Raw genomic sequence first — 22,751 nt, forward strand, 5'->3', positions numbered from 1 at the left:
TTTTTTAAATTTAAAAAAACAGTGTAGGTCTCACACTATTCAACACATCAGATGGTGATGCTAAAAACTTCAAGGATTTCCCACTACAAGTACCCCCGGGTGAGGTATACTCACTAATCACTACAGTCCAGGCCCATGGTCTATAACCAACATGGGCTTAAATGTTAACCGGACTTATCATGAGTAGATTAAGGCCCACAATCTTATATCGTCAGGCCATCACTCCTTGAGCCCACTGACTTGAGGATCCTGTTGTCATACAGAACTTCAGAAATGTAGAATAAAGGAATTAGCATCCAAATCATATTCACTCATCATCATAAATTATTATAAAGACTTCAATATTCCAAACTCTTAAATTGAGTATCTTGGCGTTAAGTGAAGAATAACAGCCAAGATTTCCGATACAATAAGAGTACAACAGGATGATATAGTAATCCAATCTTCACAAAATATTGAATTTTTCATGTAACATTCAAGGACGTTGCTAAACCAAAGCAGCGAGAAACATGCTACTCTTACCCATAATGCAGAGAATACATATATCACGCTCAGTTAATATGCCTCCAGAAACTATGGCACAAATAGTGGGCATTCCATGAGATGAACCAAACGTGCAACCCTGACTCTACTTGGAGATAACAGTTACTGTGTGATGATTAGAATAAGAACAACGGTCAACCATAACTGAGTCGTGAATCTGCAGGCCGAGAAATCATCTGGCGTCGAGGAATCCCGATTTCACAAGCATTGACTCTGGCAGCAAAGCGTAGGGAACAGAGTGACTCGCCAAGTGAAGTGGGATCAGGAGAAAGGTTTACAAACATTAAAGTTTTCGAATCCCCACCAAGACAAGGCTGTAACAAAGTGTTTTGAAGTTAAGACACATACAAAGTTGAAACCAAGTATCAAACTTTAAAACAGAAAACCATATTAATATGGCCCCCATTCCATTCAGCCAGCTGTATGGCATGAGGAACAAAAAAAATCCAAATCTGGTCTAACATATTTGTGTATGTATTAGAGACTTATTGAACCCAACTACTTTTTTTTCTGTATTTTCTTTGCTTTAATTTGGGGGAGGTGTTGTTTTCCAGATCATTCCCAGCCCTACATATCAAAACTCAAAACAGTTTGGAAAAAGGGGACGCAGGACATTTCAAGAAATTCACCTGGAGAAGATACGTTAGCTTTGAATTTCTGAAAGGAACATGGTCTTCCTTTTTTGCCAAGGCAAATATGACGTCGCTCAAAGAAGACAAACTTTTGTTTATCGCCTGTTTGAAAAGATAAAAAGGTCAACATTTGTATAAAGAAAGTCCACTGGAAAATATGAAAGAAACATCCCCTGGAAAACCGAGATATCAAAGAAAGTAACCTGAGTCTCCTTCAGTCGGTCTCCAGTTGATCCACTCTTCGAGAGTCTCTCACTTCCAGCAAGATCAATAAGATTTAGAACACCCTGTACTTGTTGTTCAGTGCCCTACAAAAAACAAGAAAAGGCGTTTAACAGAGAGAACTACAAGCAAATAAGTTGATGAACATGTAAACATCATACCTCATTCACCCCAGATATACGTAAGGTGAAGACGAAATGACTTCTTGAGGACTCCTCATTCATATGAGTCCTGCCCACAGACCTGGAAAAATACAGTGAAAACAGAACTTCTGATCAAATCTCCATCCTATTAACTTAACATTTATAACAACACGCATATGGAATTTACATTCGGAATGAGTCCTTATGACTATTTAGAGACTGTGGAGGCAATAGTTCGAGTCTGTCTTACAGTTTATGATAAACTTCCATGGTACAAGTAACATAAGTTCGTTGTCAACTTTCTAGTTTCTAATTCACGTACTGATAACTATAAATTGCTAAACTTCAGAGTTGAGCCACAGATTTGCGCCATAAAATCAGTTGTAAAATACATAAAGCATAAGATTCTCCTTGAAATATCAATCCATCAGATAATGTTACATGACAATAACTTGTAGAGCCTAAGAAGCATTTTAAAATAGTTACCTGCTTTGTGCTGCTTGCCGCAGAAGAGAGGAAATCTCTCCAATACTGCCTACATCAACAATGGTAAGGTCAGTAACATGTGTATTTCCATTTGCGTCATGTTTTATAGTGTACTGCTTCCCAGGAACACTGTTCTCTGCACGTGTGATATCAAGACTGCTTGATCGGTTTATTGACAACAAATCGCGGATGGTTTCATTATAAATTTCCAGCATCGAAGCCTACAATGTTTTCAAGGGAACACTTAAGAAATAAATTTTAAAAGTATCAACTAGAAACTCATTTTTTGGAGGTTTACCTGCATTTTGTACTTCCAGCCCTGTGCTATGAGAGCCTGACTACTTTGAAATATTTGTTCTAATGACCGCGGGATCAGCCCTCTCTGCTCAGGGGCTTCTGGCCTGCCCATCATTGTATAAGTTTTTCCAGAACCTGTTTGCCCATAAGCAAATATGCAAACCTGTCGAAAGAAGCCATCCAAGGTGTTTTAGTATATGTACAGACAATTATCGTGTTACAAGTAAAATCCCTCGTATTTTTCTTGGTATAAAACTTGAGTTGACAACTAAAATAAATACTCCCATTTGTAACACCAAAACATATGTACCCTTATTGAACTGTTAAACCGAGTTCAACTTATGTTGATATTTTAGAATGTGTTCCATTTCAAACAACAATGCTTTCAGCTATAATCTGACCCAACTATAATTCAGTTGAATTTGTAATAGAAAAAGCAAAAATCACCTTGTAACCATCAAGAGCACTCTGTACCAATTGAGAAATCTCAACAAAGACGTCCTGTTGAGAAGCCTCGTGATTGAACACTTTATCAAATGTGAACGGATATTTTTGTCCTGCTCAATGTAACATAACATTTTATTAGAGTTTAAATCCAACAACATACTCAGAATAAAAAAATGGTGAAAGTTTTTAAGGCATGGATCGGATATTAAAACTTTTCTTAAATATTGTGTCCATACCACTTTGAATTAGATCAATGCCTCGGCCAAGGGATTCTGTTGAGGATGGATATGAGATGACCGACACCTCTGTCGTGGCACAATCTTCAGGTAATAAAGGCCGCACCCTACAAAACACGCGAATATTTCCCTTGAGTTCCTGTCACAGATAGACACAAATTAGTTAGTATATTTGATGGATTGCGTAAAGTTAAAAGAGTGGTCAAACAGCATTACCAAGATTGTGTTGTGTAACTTCTTCCTCAGTTTTTCTCCTTCAAGCAATTTACGTTCCCTGTCTGCAAGGCGATCTTGCAAATCAAGGATGACCCTCTGCTGCTCTTCAAATCCTGTCCTTGTTTCTGAGAATGATAAATCAGCCATCTGGAAGAAATCCGTTATTGTAAATTTCGGATATAAAACATGCACAAGAAGTAATATAAGCGACTAGAAGCAGAATTTTAAAAATCTTTTGTAAAATATTTTAAAAACAAATAACTGTTGTCTTGACAACTTTAGTCTTACCTTTAATTTCTCATTTGCTGCTGCAATTTGACGCTCTAATATATGAATCCGCTCGCTCTGAGAAGCACATGTCTCCTGCGACAAAAGGAAACACACACATGTAGAAAATAAAGTCCAGCAACAATGCAATATCAATCATAATTCATAAATATATGTGTTTTTATTACAAACCTCCAAGCATTTCGATTTTGTTGTCAAGTTATCCAACTCCACAAAAGATTGGCCCGTTTTTTCTTTGTACTGTACTACATCAGCAGTTAAGGCCTGCACTTGTGCTACTTGGCGATCACGATCATCTCTCACTTGATGCAACTCATCTCGAAGACATCTAACCTCATTTGCTAATGATTCTTTCTGATTCACAGCCTCATCTTGTGAAGCCTGAACATATTTTCATCAATTAGGCATGTACATAAACTTTGGGCTACATTTTTCAAATTTCAAGTTGAGTGAGGCAAAGGAGTACAAAGTTTTCAAACAGCTGCCAAATACTATTTAACTTTGGCCACAAAGAGTAAGTGCAATAAAAACTCCTGCTAAAGCTTTGGCAAGATATAGCCATACACCACACTTTTAAGTCAAGATCCACAAAACAAAAACAAATGCCATAAGATTCAATAAACATTACATAACCTAATTAAACTCCTTCATACATATTCACAACAATCGCATTTAATTCATGTAGAGAGGAAAAAATATGCCAAATGAACAAATTATCTGGAAGCTAAAGAAAGCCAAGGCCAAGGAAATTTGTATCATCATCATACCCGTGATGAATTTAACTGCTCTTGCAATGAATTATAGTGTCCCCTTAAAGTACTGAGATTCTCCACTATAGTCGATTTCTCCTTTTCTACTCGTTTTAGTGACTCACGGGCTGTTTCGAGTTCAGCATGAAGTTTGCTATTGTACTGCTGTAGACTCAAGTTGTACTCCTGTAATCTCTTGTACATGTCATCAAGTGAGGCAGCCTGCAAATTTTAAGAAAATTTTGGGAATACTGCCAGTAAGTTGAAGGTGGAAGTCAACAAACTTCAAGAGACAGAAGCGCAAAAGAGAATGTGCAAGTTAAAATGTTACAATTACTGGGTAACTAACAAATAATAGCAGCATTCATAAGCAAATGAGATAATTCAAACAACTAATTAAACTTTACCCTTTGGTTGCCAGCTAATATATCTTGCTTGGCTTTCTCAAGCTCTTTCGAGAGCGATTCTAGCAACTTTTCTGCAGAAACTCGAGCTTCATTTTCTCTTCTATGGAAATCAATTGCATCCTATGTTAAAATGACAAAAACAGAGTCAAAGAAAATAAATTTTGCAAAATACATTACAAATTTACGATATCAGTGATTCATTACTTATAACACCCTTTACAACTTCCTTACCAGCTTTTCAGATTCTTCCTTTGCAAGTTTCTCCTGTAATAAAGCCATTTCTTTATTTGACTCTGAAATAGTGGCATTAAGTCCCGCCTCCTTCCTTTTCATCTCCATCTCTAAAAGGAATACAAACAGACTGAAATTACATAACCATTTCTTTCATAAAGTTCATATATATCAGTTACAAGATAAATAATATCACTCTCGCAAAAGGAAGCTCATGACACAACAGTGGCATGGGTAAACACTGCTTTTTTTCTCTGTAGTATAATATAAATCACAAAGAAGAAAATGGGAAAAATTCAAAAGAAACGACACCTTAAAGTCATCTCTTCAATTAGAGTGACCATTTTCGTTATATAAAAATCGCAACCAAAGATCATGTTGCTTTTAACCTTGCATTAATGTTAATAACATATCCTGATTCCTGACCAATTCACCATGGCCAGGAACAATTTAAGTCATTGATGACATAATACAGTTTCTCAAGCTTTTACCAAATGAGAAAAGGCTCCAATAAAGTAACACCACAAAATCCAATCAATGGAGTACCCTATTAAGTATTAAGGGTGATATAGTTATTACCAATAGAAACTTGAGCAAAATAAAAAAACCAAAGCTGGGTAATATCAACTATAATTTACTAATGGAACATATTAATCTTGGGCAAATGCAAGTGGACTTGTTATTTAATATTTATCAACTACAACCAGAGAATGGTGTATATTAACATCCATCAACTATAATGTGAATATCTCTGATTATAAACTACCAGCAGTAAAATTACCCATATCTGCAGAGCTTTTCTCCAAAGATTCCAGCGCATTTTGAAGCTTTCCCACCTCAAGGATATGACCTTCCTCAACTTGTTGAAACCATCTGACGCACAGCCTGAGCCTCTTATTATGTTCAGTCAATTGTTCTAATTTGGCCTAACAAACCAATATAGTGGAAATCAAAATTAAGATAAACTAGACAAGTGATTCACTCTAAACGTAATTACATTCATGAAACCAATGGAACCTTAAGATCAAATTTCTTGGCTTTGGGCTTTTCTGACAATAGCGCTTCCACTTCCTCTTTTGTAAATTCAAAGCTGCCACTCTGCAAATCCTCATTGTTGCCAACATCAGCAGCAGCTGGAACATCTTGCCTGTTGTTAACAGCAGCAAATGCCTGTCGTGTACGGCCTGTGGTTCCTGCTCCTGCCACCTTTCCTGCTCCTATTCTCCTGCGCTTATCTAGTGGAATTCCATCAGCAGCCTCCTTCTTCTACAAACCCACACAAAAGACACAGTCAGCAAGCATATAAGTAAATGTCAAAGTCATACAACGACAAAAGGTATTGTCACTATCCCATTTAAACCCAACATATACACGAAAAGCACACCCTAAATTCACAGATCAACAAAATTCAAACGAAGTGTTCTGTTTGGCTCCTGAGTAAATGAGAGAAAATTATAGACTTCAAATTTAAAACCCTAGCAACAAAGCCCCAATTCCATAAATCCGGCAATCTATTTATCCCTCCCCTTCCTTTTCCGTTCTCTCTTATTGATTTTTTCGCAGTGAAAACCTAGAATGAACAAACTCGAATTTAAGAGAGGAAGAGAGAAATCACGACTTACAGTAGAAGGACTTCGAGGAGGTCTGTTTTGATTGCGAGAAGACATCATCTGAACCTGAGAAAATACTTGAAAATTTCAGAACGTAACCTTCGGATAGAGTTCTTGGTGTTGCATCAAGTTCCGATCTGAGCCTGTTGAATTTGCAATCAAATTACTGGAGATCGAAAAGAGCACCGAACAAACTCAAGGTCTGCACATTCTGGTAAATCGAAAAGTTAGGGCTCACAGCGAGAAAGGGAAAGTATGCGCTCTGTGGTTTCGAGCGGAGAGGGAAAGAATTTGAATTGATTTGAATCCAGATCCAGCGCTCCTGTTTTACAACGTTATAATAGTTACTTTAGAGTTTAGACTCCTTTATGGGCCTGCTGGGTCGGGCTATATACATAACAGGCCGGCCCAACTGGCTGAAGTATCTGCTCCTGTCTTTTCCTTCCTTCAAGCTGGCCCACCAATTGACAAACAATAGCAAGACCTAAAAAAGCTTGGGGATTAATGTGATTTAAGATTAGCATAATTCGTCAAAATCGTTCCAATAGAAAAATAACTTTCATGTGTTCCATCAAGATTCAATCCTTTCCAGAGACATGCCCTCACACATAGATTTTTTGTGTGTTTACCTGACATGTAGAATTTATGGGTTAGTATGCAAATCCGATAAATTTATCCGATGCTCATGGAAAGTGATTACGGATCCCACCATACACAAAATATAAAAAAAAAAAATTGTAGAAGAGATTAGAAGCATAATTTTGTTGCTAAAAACCAAAGTACCAAAATTCTTAGAGAGTCCACGTGGCAAGAAACTAGCCAACAGCAACAAAACCCAATCCAACGAAGTCACATATAATTAAATTGGATGACACGTGTCAAGCAACTATTAGCCAGTTTCATTTCCAACTTATCCAACTAGAAAATGGCAGATAAGGTGATTTGCCCTAAATCAAGAAGAGTTGAAGGAACAACATCCACTAAAGAAAGAAAATATAAATCCACCTATCTATTATTCTATTATTCATTTCTCTCATTGGAAAATTGAAGTAGCTCAGCTCAAGGACATGGCACAGGCTATGGCTTCAATGGCTGGTTTACGTGGATCATCCCAAGTTGTCCTTGAAGGCAGCCTCCAGATGAATGGCTCAACACGCTTGAACATGCCAACAAACAACAGGGTAGCCTTTACCAGACCCAGTTTCAGTGTCCGAGCTCAAGGTCCTGGTCAGCAACAACAGGTGCCTGCTGAACCCGAGACCACCCGCCGTGCAGTGCTTAGTCTTGTTGCTACTGGTTTGGCTTCTGGGTCTTTTGTTCAAGCTGTGCTCGCTGCTGCTAAATCCATCCCTGTCGGCCCACCACCCCCTCCCTCTGGTGGACTCCGTAAGTTGCTACTATACCCAGAACCATAATTTGGATATTCTAACTGATACTTTGAATAGAGTAGAACAGTCTCCGAGACTTTAACGGTTTAGAATTGTTCAACTCTCTTCACATCATTCTAACATCATTCTAGTACGAAATGTTTTACGAAGCCTAAACTTAAGACTTCGAAGAATAATAAAAAGAGTATTATAGGAAGTACTCAACTCTCTCAATATACGAACTTTTTACTTTTTTTGTATAATTTTGAACAAAATTTAGTCTTTTGACATCATTTTATTACCTAAAGATTCTACGTTTCATATGGTAATTGCATCAATAGTTATTTGAATTTAAGAAGTGCTAGAAACATAAGCTTAATGTATCACACACTTGAGGTGCCATTTTGGGATTTGGCAGCTGGGACTCTGAACTCTGATGAGGCAAGGGACTTTGACCTGCCATTGAAGCAGAGATTCTTCATTCAACCACTTACCCCAGTAGAGGCAGCAAAGAGGGCAAAGGAATCAGCTCAAGACATTATTAAAGTGAAGGAGTTTATAGACAAGAAGGCATGGCCATATGTCATGAATGATCTCCGTAACAAAGCAGGGTACCTGCGTTATGACCTTAACACTGTCATCAGTTCAAAGACTAAAGCAGAAAAGCAATCTCTAAAGGATCTCACAGGGAAGCTCTTCCAAGACATCGACGATGTGAGTGTCAATTCATCCCGCATTATTCTTCAATTGTGTGTGTGTGTGTGTGCAAATCAACATGAACTGATGCTCTCTTTTTTTTCTTTTTTCCCTTTCAGCTGGACTATGCTGCAAAAACTAAGAGCTCCACTCAAGCTGAGAAGTACTATGCTAAGACTGTGTCTACTCTGAATGATGTTCTTGCCAAGCTTGGCTAAAAGCAATTCTGTACTCTTATGTAAGCATCGCTTATGTTTTTGTAAAATACATTGTCCACATTCTGTGTTCAAGGGATTGTAGTTGAGAAAATTGCACATTACTGCTTCTTCAGGTACAATATTCTTGTGTGCAATTGTCTATTTGCTGGTTTCGTTGTTTGAAACATCAATCATTTCTTGAAAGGTACTGAAATTAGTAACGGGTTAGAAACTTATCAAGATTCAAAGAGCAGGATCAATTTAGAAGCTTGCCTTTGGTCACCTAAAAAAGTTATGCATAATGACTCCAAGACTGGAGTCCGACTAAACTTGTTTGGAAATGGGAGTCAAGTTCTTACAAGCTCATGAGAAAAAATATTGGAGGGAATGAGGAATCTCCTTCCAAATATTATATAGGATAAAGATAAAATTCAGAATATATAACATGAAGAATCTCAAAAAGTATGGACAGTTTGTGATGATATTTTTAAGGATGGATTGAGTGGCTTTTGCTTATGATCCAATTACTTCAAGATCGATTATTAAACCTGAAGTGTGGGACAAACTAATTGAGGTGATCAGTATTTACAATATTTTGATTATCAACTTCTCAAGATGTTTTTAACAAGTATAGATATATTCATCTGCTGTTGAAGTCATTCTTGAGTTTTCTGTGTATGCGACTGAAATCATACTCTCTGAAGTCGGTCTTTAGCATGACTGTGAGACCTTCTGCTACCTTTACTTGCATGAGGAGAGGCATCAAAAAGAAGCCTTCTTCCTCTTAAAAGGATTTGGTCATCTGGTATTCAGTTTCTTGAAGCTGTGGAGGTTCCTATAGTTGGTGAAATTCCTGTGTCAGTAGTAGATTTTTGCTTATCAATTCTTTTTCCATGTCTGGTTCTACAGTTGAGACTTTTGTTGTTGAGTATGAATGCTGCTATCGCTTGTTTGTCGCGTTGGATTTTCACTTCAGTACCTTGAGTCTTGTTCATCTGTCCTTTACGGCCCTTGAACTACCTGTTCTATATTCTTTGCTTTGCAGAATTCCCACATCGGATTTTGCCTCCTTCCACCCATTCTTACTAGTTTGGTATAAAGTTTTGATCGGGCTTGCTTGTAGGCCCAAAATTTTGGTTCTCAAAACTAAGGCCCAAAAACTTGTGGCCCAAACGTTGCGCAATTTGTGTAGTAGAAGAATCCACATGTTTCCCACCTTTGAAAGAAGTCAATATAAACTCGATCCAACGGTTCATAGTAATCTAAACTGACGGTCTCAGATCACAATCCATGCTAGTCAAATTCATTGGCTTCAATGCTCCCGGTAATCCTATATAAACCCAAAAATTTCAGTAGCAATATATCATTAATTAACCCTCGAACTCTCTCTTGTTGAAGATGGCTGGAAGAGGGAAGTCAGTGGGCGCAGGAGCCGTGAAGAAGGCACAATCCAGGAGTAGCAAGGCCGGTCTGCAGTTCCCTGTCGGCCGTATTGCACGTTTCTTGAAAGCCGGAAAGTATGCTGAACGTCTCGGCGGTGGAGCTCCCGTCTATCTCGCCGCCGTCCTTGAATACCTAGCCGCTGAGGTAATTTTGGACGCTGTTTGTTTTGTTTGTCGAGTGTTTGGTTGCTCGTGGACTAGAAATAACAGGAATGTAATTTCGTATCTCGTTCTTTACTGATTTGGCTTATGATGGTGATTTGTGGCGTGTAGGTGCTGGAGTTGGCCGGAAACGCTGCAAGGGACAACAAGAAGACTCGAATCGTTCCAAGGCACATTCAATTGGCCGTCAGGAACGATGAGGAACTTAGCAAGTTGCTTGGCGATGTAACCATTGCTAATGGCGGTGTGATGCCTAACATTCATAGCACCTTGTTGCCTAAGAGGGCTGGCGCCTCCAAGGATGCTCGTGCTGATGATGATTAAACTTTCTGTTTTACAACAGATGTTTAGGATTCGATCTAGGGTTAGTGTTTCTATTTCTTCATATGTTCATATGAATTTTAGGGTTTTATCAATTTTAGGGTTTTATTCTAGGGTTTCTGCACATTGATGGATACGGAATGAATATGATAGCGATGATTTCTAGTTCCATTCACTTGCCTCTCTTGCGTAACTCTTTTAATTATCGATTTCAATTTTCATAATCCGAATCAAATCAGATTATTTCAGCTGAGAAAGTTGAAAGAACAGAGTAACAAAGTAAGCAATTAATTGACTATCTGCATATGAGAATTTGTTTCACAAATTTAATTAGACAATGATTCAATGTGCTATTCATTGCAATGAACAATAGACAATAGAAATACTAACTTAAACAAGAAATTGAAGAATGCTTAAGCATGGCCTGCAGGCGGATTCAACTTCTGTTCTTTAGCCGCAGCTCTGGCAGACACATAATATGCAACAGTAAAGAGTCCATGAATGAAACATAGAATGCCCCCAATTGACAGCATTCTACGGTTGGATATCCCGCAAGATTTTCTTGATTTGGAGTTTGCCAATGTCCCTATCATGAGCATTGAGAACCCAATTGCCAAAATAATCCTGTTTTTCACAGAAGGTTCAAGTCATCTTCAAATTCAATCCTTGCCTTCAAGAAAACAGAGGTAAGGCAGAGTCTTAACCTTGAAACTTACCAGGAGAAGAAGAGGGAAGCCACAGCTAATTGCCTGTTAGGGGAAGCCTTATCGTAATCTTTTTTCGAAAAAATGCAGGTGCACCCACCAAGTAAATTAGCAATAATATGGGCAAGGGCCAGCAATACAGCTGCAGATAACCCTAGCTTAAAAGCTTGGTAACTTGGATCTCTACAGTCAAGAATCCACATCTTCAAATGTTTCACCTGTTCAACATAAATCGAGCCATTAATGGAAAAATACCCACCAGCCAAAACTCTTATTAGTTACTGCTGTTACCTTGTTCTGAGCTATTTCAGCTTCAATGCCAAGTATTCCTGCAACAACATCCATGATCATGATCAAGATACAAATCAAAACCCCAGAATTTTTTACCATTCTGGCAGGTATGTAACAGGGGTGTGGATGATTCTAATGAAGGAGAATGCAAGCAAACAAAGGACAGGGAACTTGTGTATAAAAGCTCTAAGTTGAAGGGAAGAATAAGAATAAAGTTGAGGCCAGGTACGTAGATTTGCAACAAAATGTGAGGCATTAGCTGTGATTCATTCATCCAGGTTAAAAAAAGGCTTCTTTTGTCCTCACATTTTTTTCTTTATTCTTCTCTTTTGCCCTTCTCTACTTTTGTAAATTCTGATTCCTTTCATAGGGAGCAAGGAAGGTAGAGCAGATTGATTGGTAAACTGATTAAGCTGTATACATAACAATTGAATCACTACTTTCTATAAGGATAGTGTTAGAGACTAAAAAATTTGACTCTCAAAAGTCTTTCAAATCTATGTAACATTAAAATAACCATTGATTAAAAACATTGTAGGATTCACTTCACATCCAACACTGTATATTAAATGAGGGTCTTTTGGGGATCAAATTTTGAAGTCTCAAACATTATCCTTTCTATAATCTTCATAAATGCATACTAATACTTATCCCAAAAACAAATACCCATACTAATAGGAACGCAACAACTAGTATCCTAGTTGATAGTTGAGCCAATAAGATTTCGTGTGAGATATTTAAAGCCTAACAATTCACTTAAATCCTAATGCATATGTATTAATGTAATAATATCAAATTAATTGCATGTAATACCACTCAAATTATTGATTCATCCTAACTTTTATTTTACTCCAAAATATCGATTTTTTTATTTTATTTATATTTCGATTTTGTTGGAGCAAAATCCTGAATTTTTGGGGCTTGTCCGTTTGGGATGTTGGGAGGTATTGGGGAGGGTTGGGTTCGTCCCGAACACCTCTCAACCCTCGACTGTTTGAGACGTTGGGGACCGTTGGTGCAAACACTTTCCAACACCTCCCAACCCAACATTCCCCAACACCTCTCAACCCAACGCCTCCCAACACCCTAAACGGGCAGGCCCTTGGTGACAAACTGGATTTCAGTCACCTAACAACAAGACGGTCACGTGTCTCTTCGTAGGTTGTGAGCTACTCCTTTTGATAAGACAATCAAACCCAACTCCGTCCGTATCGGTCGGTCATAGATATGCAAGCAGGCCCAGAATTTACTCATATATTTTTTTCCACTTTTTATGGGGTAGGCCCAATATCTTGATTGGGCTCATGTATGAATCACTGGATGATGCCCAATACTAGGGTAACGTTGGAGTAAAACGTCATAAATGACTGTTTTTAGTTTTTTACTAAATTTTATGATATAATTTATGGATTCTTAATACTTTTACTAAATTTTCACAATTTCTTGAATGAATATTGTTTCACATATGACAAATCAAAGCTTAATTTCACAAAGTAAGATAACAAGACTTACAAGGATTTATTTGGGTGGTACTATGATTGGTTCTTAAAGTTATTGGCTTGAAAACAATTTCAGGGTTCATCGAGATGAATCCTTCTAACAACATGTGATTGACTGAGATGATACACGTGGGTGTTTTCATTATCGTAATTTATCAGATGGAACATTACTCAGTCCATAGTGTATGAATATTACCCTACATTATCTTTCTATATTGGGTCTTGCCTCGAGTCTCAACTGATCTATGAGGTTGCAGAGTCTTCCACTTGGTCCGAATTTTACCAATTAGTTGTCGAATGAAGAATTAGGTGGGTTTCAATTTTCTACTTTGATACTTTACTATTTGTCAAAATAATTGAGCAGCCAAAAGATCATAGTTTACTAGGGTAAATTATTTACTTTCTCTGTCAGCGTCAAGAAAGAAAGGGGATGTTGATTGTATAGTGATTCCAGCTGATACCCTCTACCAACAATCATACGATTTCATTTCATAAACTGGGTACTAAAGAAAGAACCGAGGTTTGAATCGTTGGTGAAACAGAGGTCGCGTGCCCACCTTCTCCTTCTCCTTCTCCTCCATTCCAAACGTCTATATTAACACATTACTCTCCAACTAACCCTTACAAATCTCTCTGTGTGTTGTGTTTTTCTGATTATTTGATCCAATCGACCTTGTCGTCATCACAGCATGGCAAGCGAAGTCACCGGAGGAAAGACAGCATGCGTCGTAGGCGGGACTGGGTTTGTGGCATCGCTGATGGTGAAGATGTTGCTTCAGAAAGGCTATGCTGTCAACACAACCGTCAGAGACCCAAGTCAGTGACACCTTCTCTTCTCCATCTCTTATTTTCTTCTCTTATCATCCTCAATTTGTCTGTTATTGTCAATGCTAGGAGAGAGATCGAAATGTCTTCGTTGAAATATAGTCTGTTTTACTTTTACCCCTGTTCTTTTTGTATATATTTAGCATTTACACCCACATTTGTGCACAGACAATCAGAAGAAAATCGCTCCCCTAACCGCACTGAAAGAATTGGGAGAAGTAAAGATATTCGAAGCAGATTTAACTGATGCGAAAAGCTTTGATGCCCCAATATCTGGTTGTGATCTTGTTTTCCATGTCGCGACCCCAGTCAACTTTGCTTCTGAAGATCCTGAGGTACAAATTAGTATGGCTTGTATTCATTGTTACAAGAAAGATGAAAAAGTTCTAATTTTTCTAATACCCTTTTTAAAATGTAGAATGATATGATTAAGCCAGCAATCCAAGGAGTAGAAAATGTCTTGACAGCTTGTGCTAAAGCCAAAACAGTTAAAAGGGTCATCTTGACATCCTCTGCTGCTGCTGTTACCATCAACAAGCTTGATGTTACAGGCTTGGTTGTTGATGAGAAGAACTGGACTGATACTGAATTCTTGAGTTCTGATAAGCCACCTACTTGGGTATTAATTTTGTTACTATTGAAAGTTCAGACAACATAAACTGTCAATATTTAAGCTGTCTTGGGATCTAAACACTAAGATTTGCAGGGTTATCCTCTCTCCAAGACATTGGCTGAGAAGGCAGCCTGGAAGTTTGCTCAAGAAAAAAACATTGATCTCATTACTGTGATCCCTACTCTCATGGCTGGTCCTTCTCTTACCACAGATGTTCCCAGCAGTGTTGGCCTCGCCACAGCTTTAATCACTGGTTTGATAGCATCTGCTGTTGTAATCTGTGCCGAAGTAACTAGTGCATAACATTGTTAAATGCAAAGTTTGATTCTTTGCAGGAAATGAATTCCTCATAAATGCTATGAAAGGCATGCAAATGCTGTCTGGGTCAATTTCAATAACACATGTGGAGGACGTTGTCCGCGCCCATGTATTTTTGGCTGAGAAGGAATCGGCTTCTGGTCGATACATATGCTGTGCTGTTAATACCAGTGTTCCCGAGCTTGCTAAGTTCCTGAACAAAAGATACCCTCAGTACAAAGTCCCAACAGAGTAAGACACTACGCTCAGCCTTCATATCACTCAAACTGCAGTCACATTTGATGAACAGATTGACTAATTACATTTTTGGATCATTGTTCATGCCATGCTTGCAGTTTTGGGGACTTCCCTTCCAATGCCAAGCTAGCGCTCTCTTCGGATAAACTCGTTAATGAAGGTTTCAGTTTCAAGTATGGGATAGAGGAGATTTATGACCAAACTGTGGAGTACTTGAAAGCTAAGGGACTGCTGAAGTAAGGGAGATGAAACCTCCAAGTACCAAGAAACTTGTAGCTTGGCCACATGGAATGCTTTATTTCTAAGCATTGCTTGTTATCTATAATAACTTCAATGTTAAAAGTTTCTGGACTTAGTCCTCTTCCCCTATAAACTGGTATACTGAAACTGAAAAACAAAAGGAAGAAACTTTTTAATCAGAAGTCAAATGCCACATAAGCACTTTCCGGTGGTGGCTGATCGAAATTGATCAATTGAAACAGGCGATTAAATTGAATAGACCATAATAATTGAGTCACCATAAGTGTTTCCCTGTGAGTAAGGCATCTCAAGCTCCTTCAAAGTCAAATAGTTGATCAGATTACAACTTCTCTCATATTACCCTCTATATATATTCAAATTAAAACAATGCTCTATGCAATTATCATGGCTGCACAGCAACTTTTACAATGCAAGTTGAAGTCTAAAGCCTCTGACCCCTTCCAACAAAGGCGTAGCGCGAATTATAGGCCCAACATCTGGAGCCATGAATTCCTGCAATCTCTTTCCAACAATTACGATGTAGAGATTAATTTTACGCAGCTGGGGGGTTAACATATATGGTTAGTCAATCCACCATTGTCTAAACTTGGGAATGTATGTTCTGTTTTTGCAGGAAGAGCAGTACAGAAGCCAGTTTGGGGAGCTAAAAGAGCATGTTAAGAGATTGTTTATTGATGCAGATGACTTATTGTCTAAGTTAGAGCTTATTGACAGCATAAAAAAGCTTGGTTTAGCCAACCACTTCAGAGAGGAAATAAAGGAAGCCCTTGACAACATAGCATCAAAAAATCAAAGCACCGAAGCTGATCTCTACGCTACTGCACTGCGCTTCAAGGTCCTCAGGCAGAATGGTTATGAAGTTTTTCAAGGTACAAATAGTCTAATCTTTTTATGTTGTTTGGATTGTAGTTCAATATGGCTAATTAATCTGAAACATGTCTATATCTACAGATGTATTTAGTGTATTTGTGGATGAAGAGGGTGCTTTTGGGGGTAAAATAAGCTGTGATGATGATACAAAAGGAATAATTGAGCTATTTGAGGCCTCACATCTAGCACTGGAAGCTGATAACATACTTGATGAGGCTAAGGCTTTCTCTACCGGAATCCTTGAAACCAGAAGTTGTAGGACAGAAAGTAGCATTAACAAGCAAATTGTACATACTTTGGAGCTTCCATATCACTGGAGGGTGCAGTGGTTTGATGTCAAATGGTACATTGATGGACATGATCACCAGATAGAAAAGGACAGTTTACTTGAATTGGCAAAATTGAACTTCAATGTGGTCCAGAACACCCTCCAAAAAGACTTGAGAGAGCTCTCTGGGTAAATTTTAATAGATTTTTTTGTGATTCATTGTAAAATATATAACAAAGAAGTGACTTAGTTTTTGTTGTTGTTGTGAGAGATGGTGGAAAAATCTGGGTCTGATTGAGAACTTGAGCTTTGCCAGAAACCGACTGGTCGAATGCTTCATGTGCACTGCAGCATTTGCTTATGAGCCTCATTACAACAATCTTAGGAAATGGCTTACTAAAGTACTAATCATGATCGCGATCATCGATGATGTTTACGACGTTTATGGTTCACTCGAAGAATTGCATCATTTCACCATTGCCGTTGATAGGTAATTAGGATTGGTTTCTTCTAAAGAGGAAGCCCAATTCATTGACTTGGAATAGGTCTTGCATTTATATATACAATTGACTTAGAATAGATCTTGCTTTTCTTCTAAAGAGGCTTGACAATTCTAGAAATTAATAAAGCTGACATAGACTTTTTCAAGAGTAATTAAATGCTAACTGTGAAATGTTTTTAGAACAGGTGGAATTCAAGCAAAATTCAACAGCTTCCAGAATGTATGAAGTTGTGTTTCCAAGCACTCATTGGTATCACTAATGAAGTTGCAAGAGAAATGCAAACAGAGAACAATTGGAGCCACCAAGTGCTACCTCACTTAAAGAAAGTGGTACTTAATCTTCCCAATTAATATTTTGTCATTTAATTTATTCCCAACAACGGATCGTGTAGCACCCGGCTTGAGTGGGTTGGGTCATGTCAAGCTTGAGGGTAGGCCAAACTTCCAAACTAATAACAAGCGTTTTTTCTCCGTTGAAATTAATATGGGCTGATGCTAGGTGGGACAAAGTATTATTTAGTGCAAAGGAACGGGTTGTTACAAATCAACTATTAATTTTCTGTTTTTTGTTATTTAGTGGGCAGATTTCTGTAAAGCACTATTTGTGGAAGCAAAGTGGCACAAAACAGGACATATGCCTAGCTTGAAAGAGTACATGAATAATGCCTGGATCACCTCATCAGGCAGTTTGATAACTGTTCATCTACTTTTCTCCACTCTACATGAAGCCACAAAGGAAATTCTGGAAACCAACGAAGACCTTGTATATAATTTGTCCATCGTAATCCGACTCTGCAATGATCTCGGAACTTCAGCGGTGAGTAGTACTCTAAAACAAAAGGTTCTCAATGACTCGTATTGATGTTTTCTTTCTGATTGTGTTTAGACACAATTTGTTCATAATTTCTTGATTAACAGGCGGAACTACAGAGGGGCGACGCTCCGTCCTCGATTTTGTATTACAGGAGAGAAAACAATGTCCCGGAGGCGATTGCTAGGGAACACATTAAAGGCTTGATAAACGAGACAATGAAGAAAATGAATGCAGAGTGTTTTGGACAATCAGCATTAGAGTTGCAGCCATGCACAAACATCATTATGAATGTTGCTCGCATGGTGCACAACCTTTATCTTCATGGAGATGGATTCGGTGTTCAAGACGGCGAGACGAGAAGACAGATAGCTTCTGTGCTAGTTGAACCTTTTTCACTAGTATGAACTATGAAGTCTTGTTCGTTAAATTTCTTAGTATAGATGAAAATGATGATCTGTTTTGGTTTAATTTGATGGAGGTTAACCTTTTGAGTACACTGTTTGTGGTAGATTTACAAAAGGAGATTTGCCAACTTTTCAGAATGTCTAGTTAAGCTTGTTCCCATTGATATCTATATTTAATCACTCCGGTGATAACCTAATTTGGAAATTTCTCTAAAATCAAATCACATGGAATCTAGAAGTCTTGAGTTTGATTTCCGTTAGAAATAATATCTTTGTGGCTACACGCTAAAGTTTGACCTAATTTACATGTCGTGTTGTAATTGGAAAACTTTTGGGTTCAATTCCCTTTAGGAACAACACTCATATGGCAAATTAGAATTGATAACCAAAGGACTAATACATGTCCAAAAATAAAATGACAGTTACATTTCTTTGCTCACCTTCTATAATTATATCCAAATGTATACCTATGAGGTAAAAAAAAAAAAGATGCACCGAAAATCTAATGAAAAATAACACGTGGCGTCGATATATTGGGCCAAGCGGACCAGGGGCAAGAACCCAGTGATTGCCTTCAGTGAGTTAAGAGGCAATCCCACCGTGAATTCTCCAATCTAAGCGCCGTCTTTAGTTCTCGTCTTGACGGAAGTAGGTGGTGCTTCCTCTTCTCCGCTTTCTCTCCCTCGCACTCGAGCTAGACAGAGAGAAGAGGAGAGAGAATCATGTCGAAGAAGAAGGCTTTCACGGGCAACACTATGACCCTCAAGGACTTCCATGGCGGTTCCATCCCATCTGATCTGCCACTTCCGTCTGCTCCTGGTGTGTAAGTATCAGTTTACCCTCCATCCCTCTTGTTTGAATTTAACTCAAATCAATTTTTTTTATCATGGTTGAGGGTTTGTTGATTTTATGGAGACTTGATCTGTGCCCTCCATTAATTTTGTTTTGTGTCAATTCACGCACAAAACCTAGTGGTTTGCTTCTTTGATTTTTGATTAATGGAATGGACTAGATCTACTAATTGTAAGACCCTAATTCGTAAATCTTTGCTTTTCTTTAGAACTATTAGGCCTGTGGATCGTTCCGGTTATGACCGATCAGGATCTTGGGGGAACTCGATGGGGATGGGCCGGCCTGATCATCGTGCCCGGCCTCACTCATCTCCAGCTACGAGGCATTTCGATGATAAATCCCCGTTTCTTACTCATACAGCGCAGATTGGTCGTAATTTTGATGAAGATGAACGTAAACCCTTGGATGGAGGTTCGGCCCCCAGGAGAACAGTTAGTGATGACAGCTTTCGTGTCCCACAGACTCGTACAGAGCTGAGACCAGAACCTGCGCCAACCAGTGGTGTTACTCCTTGGCAGGGGATGGGTCCGGTTGTGCAGGGTGGAGCAGTGAGTTCTTACTCTGTTAGAGTTACTGAGGCTGCGCATGTGGGGATGAATCAACAGAATGTGGGGGCTAATATTGGGCAGAGCGTCGGTGGGCCTCATCAAAATGTTTGGGCGGCGAGGAAGGAGGCCATGGGTGTTCCTGATTCACTGCAATCAACCTGGACTGGGCAGAGTGCTGCTCAGAAGTTGGCGCATGCCAGTGCGCTTGAGAAAGTCTCATCAGGAAGATGGCAGTCGAAAAATACTATTCCTTGTCCGGTGGAGATTGATACAGTTGAGCATTTGGAGACAGATAGTGGCTTACTCTCCAAGGGTTATGATGATAATATGTACAATAGGGTGGATGTGGTTGGAGGATCAGAGTATGCTGATGCGATGTTTGCAAGGCAAATGGAGTGGGGCCTGAGTACTGATCATGAGGTCCAGGTTGCTAGAAAGGACTTTCTGGATCATGAAAGGGTCAGGTCTCCATTGGCTTCAGAAGTACAAGTCAAGAAATCATTAGGTTATGCTGATGGTTCTCATCCACCATGTAACAATAGCAAATATGGTGCCTCTGATGTGCAATCTCCGGTGCCTTCTGAAGTTTTGCAACGTCCTATACTGAAGTTGCTTCCAAGAACGAAGCCATTGGAGAGTGGCGGACCTCCTGCTGTTGATCAAAAGCAGGTATCCACATTTGTACTCTATGAGACTTGTTAACAATTTTTATTATTATCTGGTTTAATTCATTAACCGAACACATTTTTTTTGATGATTGAATAAAGGGTTACCAACAGCCTATCAGTCCTGCTCAAGGTCACACTGAAACTGCTAACATATTTCACGGAATCAAAAATCCTGTAAAACCTGGTTTAGCCGTCTCAGTGGGTGTAAAGCAAGCAGCAGAACGCCCAAAATTAAATCTAAGGCCACGATCACAGCCTCAACAAGGAGAAGGGAGTGATGAACGGGAAAGGTCAGTAAATATGATTTGAGACTTGTCATCCATATCCCAGTTTTTGAGTTCCAAAGAAATTTTTTCAGTTTGGAAAATTGTGGATGTAGATACACACTCTTAGAGATTTCATTATGTCTCTACTCGTGGGGTGTAAATATATCGTTGACTGGAAACCCACTCTTGGCGTTGTAACTTAGCGAATAATTCTAGCTACTAAGTATGGTAATGAACTAATGATCGTAGATTTCTTCATTACCTTTGCCGAAAAAGGCAGCATAGGATTATGGTTGTGACTTGTGACCCATCTTTGGTATCTAGGTCAAATGGAAAAGGACTTGTGTATTGTATTTTTTTTTATTTGCTTGTATGCTGGGTATATTAGAGGGAGATCTGCAATAAAACAAGAACATGACCAATAATTGCTCCTATAATGAATCTATTACAATCAAGTCCATTAAAATTATTTTATATGTTCTAAAAACTAGACTATGAGATATTTGAGTGGCTTGGGAACAAATAGTTGAGAGGGCAACGTCATTGTGTGTCAAAAACAAACAGAAGTAGATTTAAAGCCTGTCTTTAATAAGTCATTAGCTATTCAATTAGGTTTTTCGAGTAATTAAATTTTTTTAGAGCATTTAGCCTTTAGTGTATGTAGTACTAGGAATGTGAATGTTTCGTTGGATTTGTGGTCATATGAGGGAAGATGGGATTAGAAATGAGATTATGATATTTATGGTGGGAGTAAAATGTGTTTAATATCTTAACCTTCAGTAGAATGTGTTTTCTCCTGTTATTTGATTTCATAGTGGCATTCATTTGAAACATAATGGAAAGGTTATATATGTATCGAACCATACCTACTGAGGTGACCCTCTCAAGAAAACTAGATTTGCTTATGTTATCTTTAAATGATGCAGGAGGGCCTTGTTTGGTGGTGCTCGTCCAAGAGAACAAGTGAGTGGTTACGTTTCATATTTATTTTTTTTTCCTTGTTATGGATGATGGAGCTTGATGTCCTATTCCTGGTCTCCTCAGGTTCTCAAGGAGCGAGGGTTGGATGATGTGGCTATCACCAGACCTGATATTTTGGGTCAACATTCTGATGGGTAGTTCTTTTTTTGCTTCCTTTGCTTTTTGTGTATTACAATTTGATTTCTTTGTTGTGTTTAATGACAAACGTCTTTTGCTAAATGTTATTTGCTGTGATGTGAAGCAGTAAACATAGCATTCTCAAGACTGAAAGGGGTCCTGAGCATACCGTTTCTATAAGCCATAGTGAAAGAACTGATAATGCTACTCATCATCTGAGAGCAGGGAAGAAATCTGACAGGAAGGATTACAGTGCAGATGTTGAAAGAGGTGGTGACATGCAGAGGAAGAATTATGGTGCGGATGTTGAAAAAGGTGTTACACAGAGGAAGAACTGGCGTAATGAGAACCGTACTAATAATGAGAGGCGACAGCAGCAGCAATTGCCGCAGGAGAGGCAGCCTTCTCCAGAAACTTGGCGAAAGCCTGTTGAGGGACCAAAATCAACCTCTGATGCAGTCGGTGTGCGCCATGGAAAAGCAGCTTCAGCTGTGGAGCTTGCCCAAGTATTTTCAAGATCATTTTCAGATCCAAATGTAGCTGATCCGTATTCTAGTCAAAGGGGCCTCCCAGGCAATACCCAAATGCCTTTTTCAAGACTTATGGACCCAACAGCAAGACCTAAGATCAATGGCTACTAGGTTTGAATACTTCTTTGCACAAAGGTGTTTGCAACTTGGTGGTAAGAAGATCGTCTCTATTATTTAGAACCCACAGCTGGGAAGCATAGAGGGCCCCGACTTCCAACGCACTGATTTTTCAGGCAAACTATGGCCGTACAAAGGGATTGTGATGTCCACGTTGAGTGGGGCCTCCTTATTAACAATGTTTCTTTACTTGACAATTATATGGTTCCTCATTTTTTTTAGAGGACAATTGATTTGTTGTGTCCTAATAATCTGCAAAATATTTCTTTCTAGTTTGATGTTTTTTTTTTATAAGAGGAGTGTTACTTTACAGCTGCCATTGTAGAAGTCATGGTCATGATCTTCTATGAGTGGTTAAAAGCTGACAAAACTCT

The 22,751-nt window shown here is 38.7% G+C and overlaps 7 protein-coding genes across 8 annotated transcripts; 5 read left to right on the forward strand and 2 right to left on the reverse strand.

Moving 5' to 3' along the window:
* Positions 1-289: 289 nt before the first annotated feature.
* LOC120004998 (kinesin-like protein KIN-14C) lies at positions 290-6,829 on the reverse strand. The gene is made up of 17 exons (XM_038854418.1): positions 6,520-6,829; positions 5,915-6,163; positions 5,679-5,823; positions 4,898-5,007; positions 4,667-4,786; positions 4,278-4,481; positions 3,682-3,891; positions 3,511-3,585; positions 3,223-3,369; positions 3,007-3,145; positions 2,771-2,880; positions 2,325-2,486; positions 2,027-2,247; positions 1,559-1,640; positions 1,379-1,483; positions 1,173-1,277; positions 290-857 (listed from the first exon to the last, which is right to left on the reverse strand). Exons 1-17 carry the CDS (start codon positions 6,565-6,567, stop codon positions 678-680), a joined length of 2,412 nt encoding a protein of 803 aa, XP_038710346.1. The 5' UTR covers positions 6,568-6,829; the 3' UTR covers positions 290-677.
* Positions 6,830-7,486: 657 nt separating this feature from the next.
* LOC120005020 (oxygen-evolving enhancer protein 3-2, chloroplastic-like) lies at positions 7,487-8,922 on the forward strand. Its single transcript, XM_038854445.1, has 3 exons — positions 7,487-7,893; positions 8,293-8,588; positions 8,690-8,922. Exons 1-3 carry the CDS (start codon positions 7,575-7,577, stop codon positions 8,786-8,788), a joined length of 714 nt encoding a protein of 237 aa, XP_038710373.1. The 5' UTR covers positions 7,487-7,574; the 3' UTR covers positions 8,789-8,922.
* Positions 8,923-10,124: 1,202 nt separating this feature from the next.
* On the forward strand, positions 10,125-10,863 carry LOC120005025 (histone H2A.6-like). The gene is made up of 2 exons (XM_038854451.1): positions 10,125-10,354; positions 10,483-10,863. Exons 1-2 carry the CDS (start codon positions 10,166-10,168, stop codon positions 10,693-10,695), a joined length of 402 nt encoding a protein of 133 aa, XP_038710379.1. The 5' UTR covers positions 10,125-10,165; the 3' UTR covers positions 10,696-10,863.
* A 135-nt stretch (positions 10,864-10,998) lies between these two features.
* Positions 10,999-11,814, reverse strand: LOC120005023. Its single transcript, XM_038854448.1, has 3 exons — positions 11,688-11,814; positions 11,409-11,614; positions 10,999-11,316 (listed from the first exon to the last, which is right to left on the reverse strand). The coding sequence occupies exons 1-3, from the start codon at positions 11,784-11,786 to the stop codon at positions 11,106-11,108; spliced, it is 516 nt and encodes a 171-aa protein (XP_038710376.1). The 5' UTR covers positions 11,787-11,814; the 3' UTR covers positions 10,999-11,105.
* Positions 11,815-13,744: 1,930 nt separating this feature from the next.
* Positions 13,745-15,552, forward strand: LOC120005016 (anthocyanidin reductase ((2S)-flavan-3-ol-forming)-like). Its single transcript, XM_038854441.1, has 6 exons — positions 13,745-14,002; positions 14,180-14,346; positions 14,430-14,630; positions 14,718-14,877; positions 14,960-15,173; positions 15,278-15,552. The coding sequence occupies exons 1-6, from the start codon at positions 13,876-13,878 to the stop codon at positions 15,417-15,419; spliced, it is 1,011 nt and encodes a 336-aa protein (XP_038710369.1). The 5' UTR covers positions 13,745-13,875; the 3' UTR covers positions 15,420-15,552.
* Positions 15,553-15,692: 140 nt separating this feature from the next.
* On the forward strand, positions 15,693-18,483 carry LOC120005010 (alpha-farnesene synthase-like). Its single transcript, XM_038854430.1, has 7 exons — positions 15,693-15,959; positions 16,054-16,309; positions 16,392-16,767; positions 16,850-17,068; positions 17,266-17,410; positions 17,658-17,897; positions 17,999-18,483. The coding sequence occupies exons 1-7, from the start codon at positions 15,807-15,809 to the stop codon at positions 18,296-18,298; spliced, it is 1,689 nt and encodes a 562-aa protein (XP_038710358.1). The 5' UTR covers positions 15,693-15,806; the 3' UTR covers positions 18,299-18,483.
* Positions 18,484-18,876: 393 nt separating this feature from the next.
* On the forward strand, positions 18,877-22,649 carry LOC120005006. 2 transcript variants are annotated; one of them, XM_038854424.1, is made up of 6 exons: positions 18,877-19,121; positions 19,359-20,367; positions 20,466-20,656; positions 21,559-21,595; positions 21,677-21,747; positions 21,855-22,649. In XM_038854424.1, exons 1-6 carry the CDS (start codon positions 19,021-19,023, stop codon positions 22,369-22,371), a joined length of 1,926 nt encoding a protein of 641 aa, XP_038710352.1. In that variant the 5' UTR covers positions 18,877-19,020; the 3' UTR covers positions 22,372-22,649. The 2 variants fall into 2 exon arrangements, with proteins under 2 accessions (XP_038710352.1, XP_038710353.1); XM_038854425.1 differs by having other exon boundaries at positions 21,858-22,649.
* Positions 22,650-22,751: the final 102 nt, after the last annotated feature.

Source organism: Tripterygium wilfordii, chromosome 9 (assembly GCF_013401445.1).
Source record: "Tripterygium wilfordii isolate XIE 37 chromosome 9, ASM1340144v1, whole genome shotgun sequence".
NCBI classification, from domain to species: Eukaryota; Viridiplantae; Streptophyta; class Magnoliopsida; order Celastrales; family Celastraceae; genus Tripterygium; species Tripterygium wilfordii.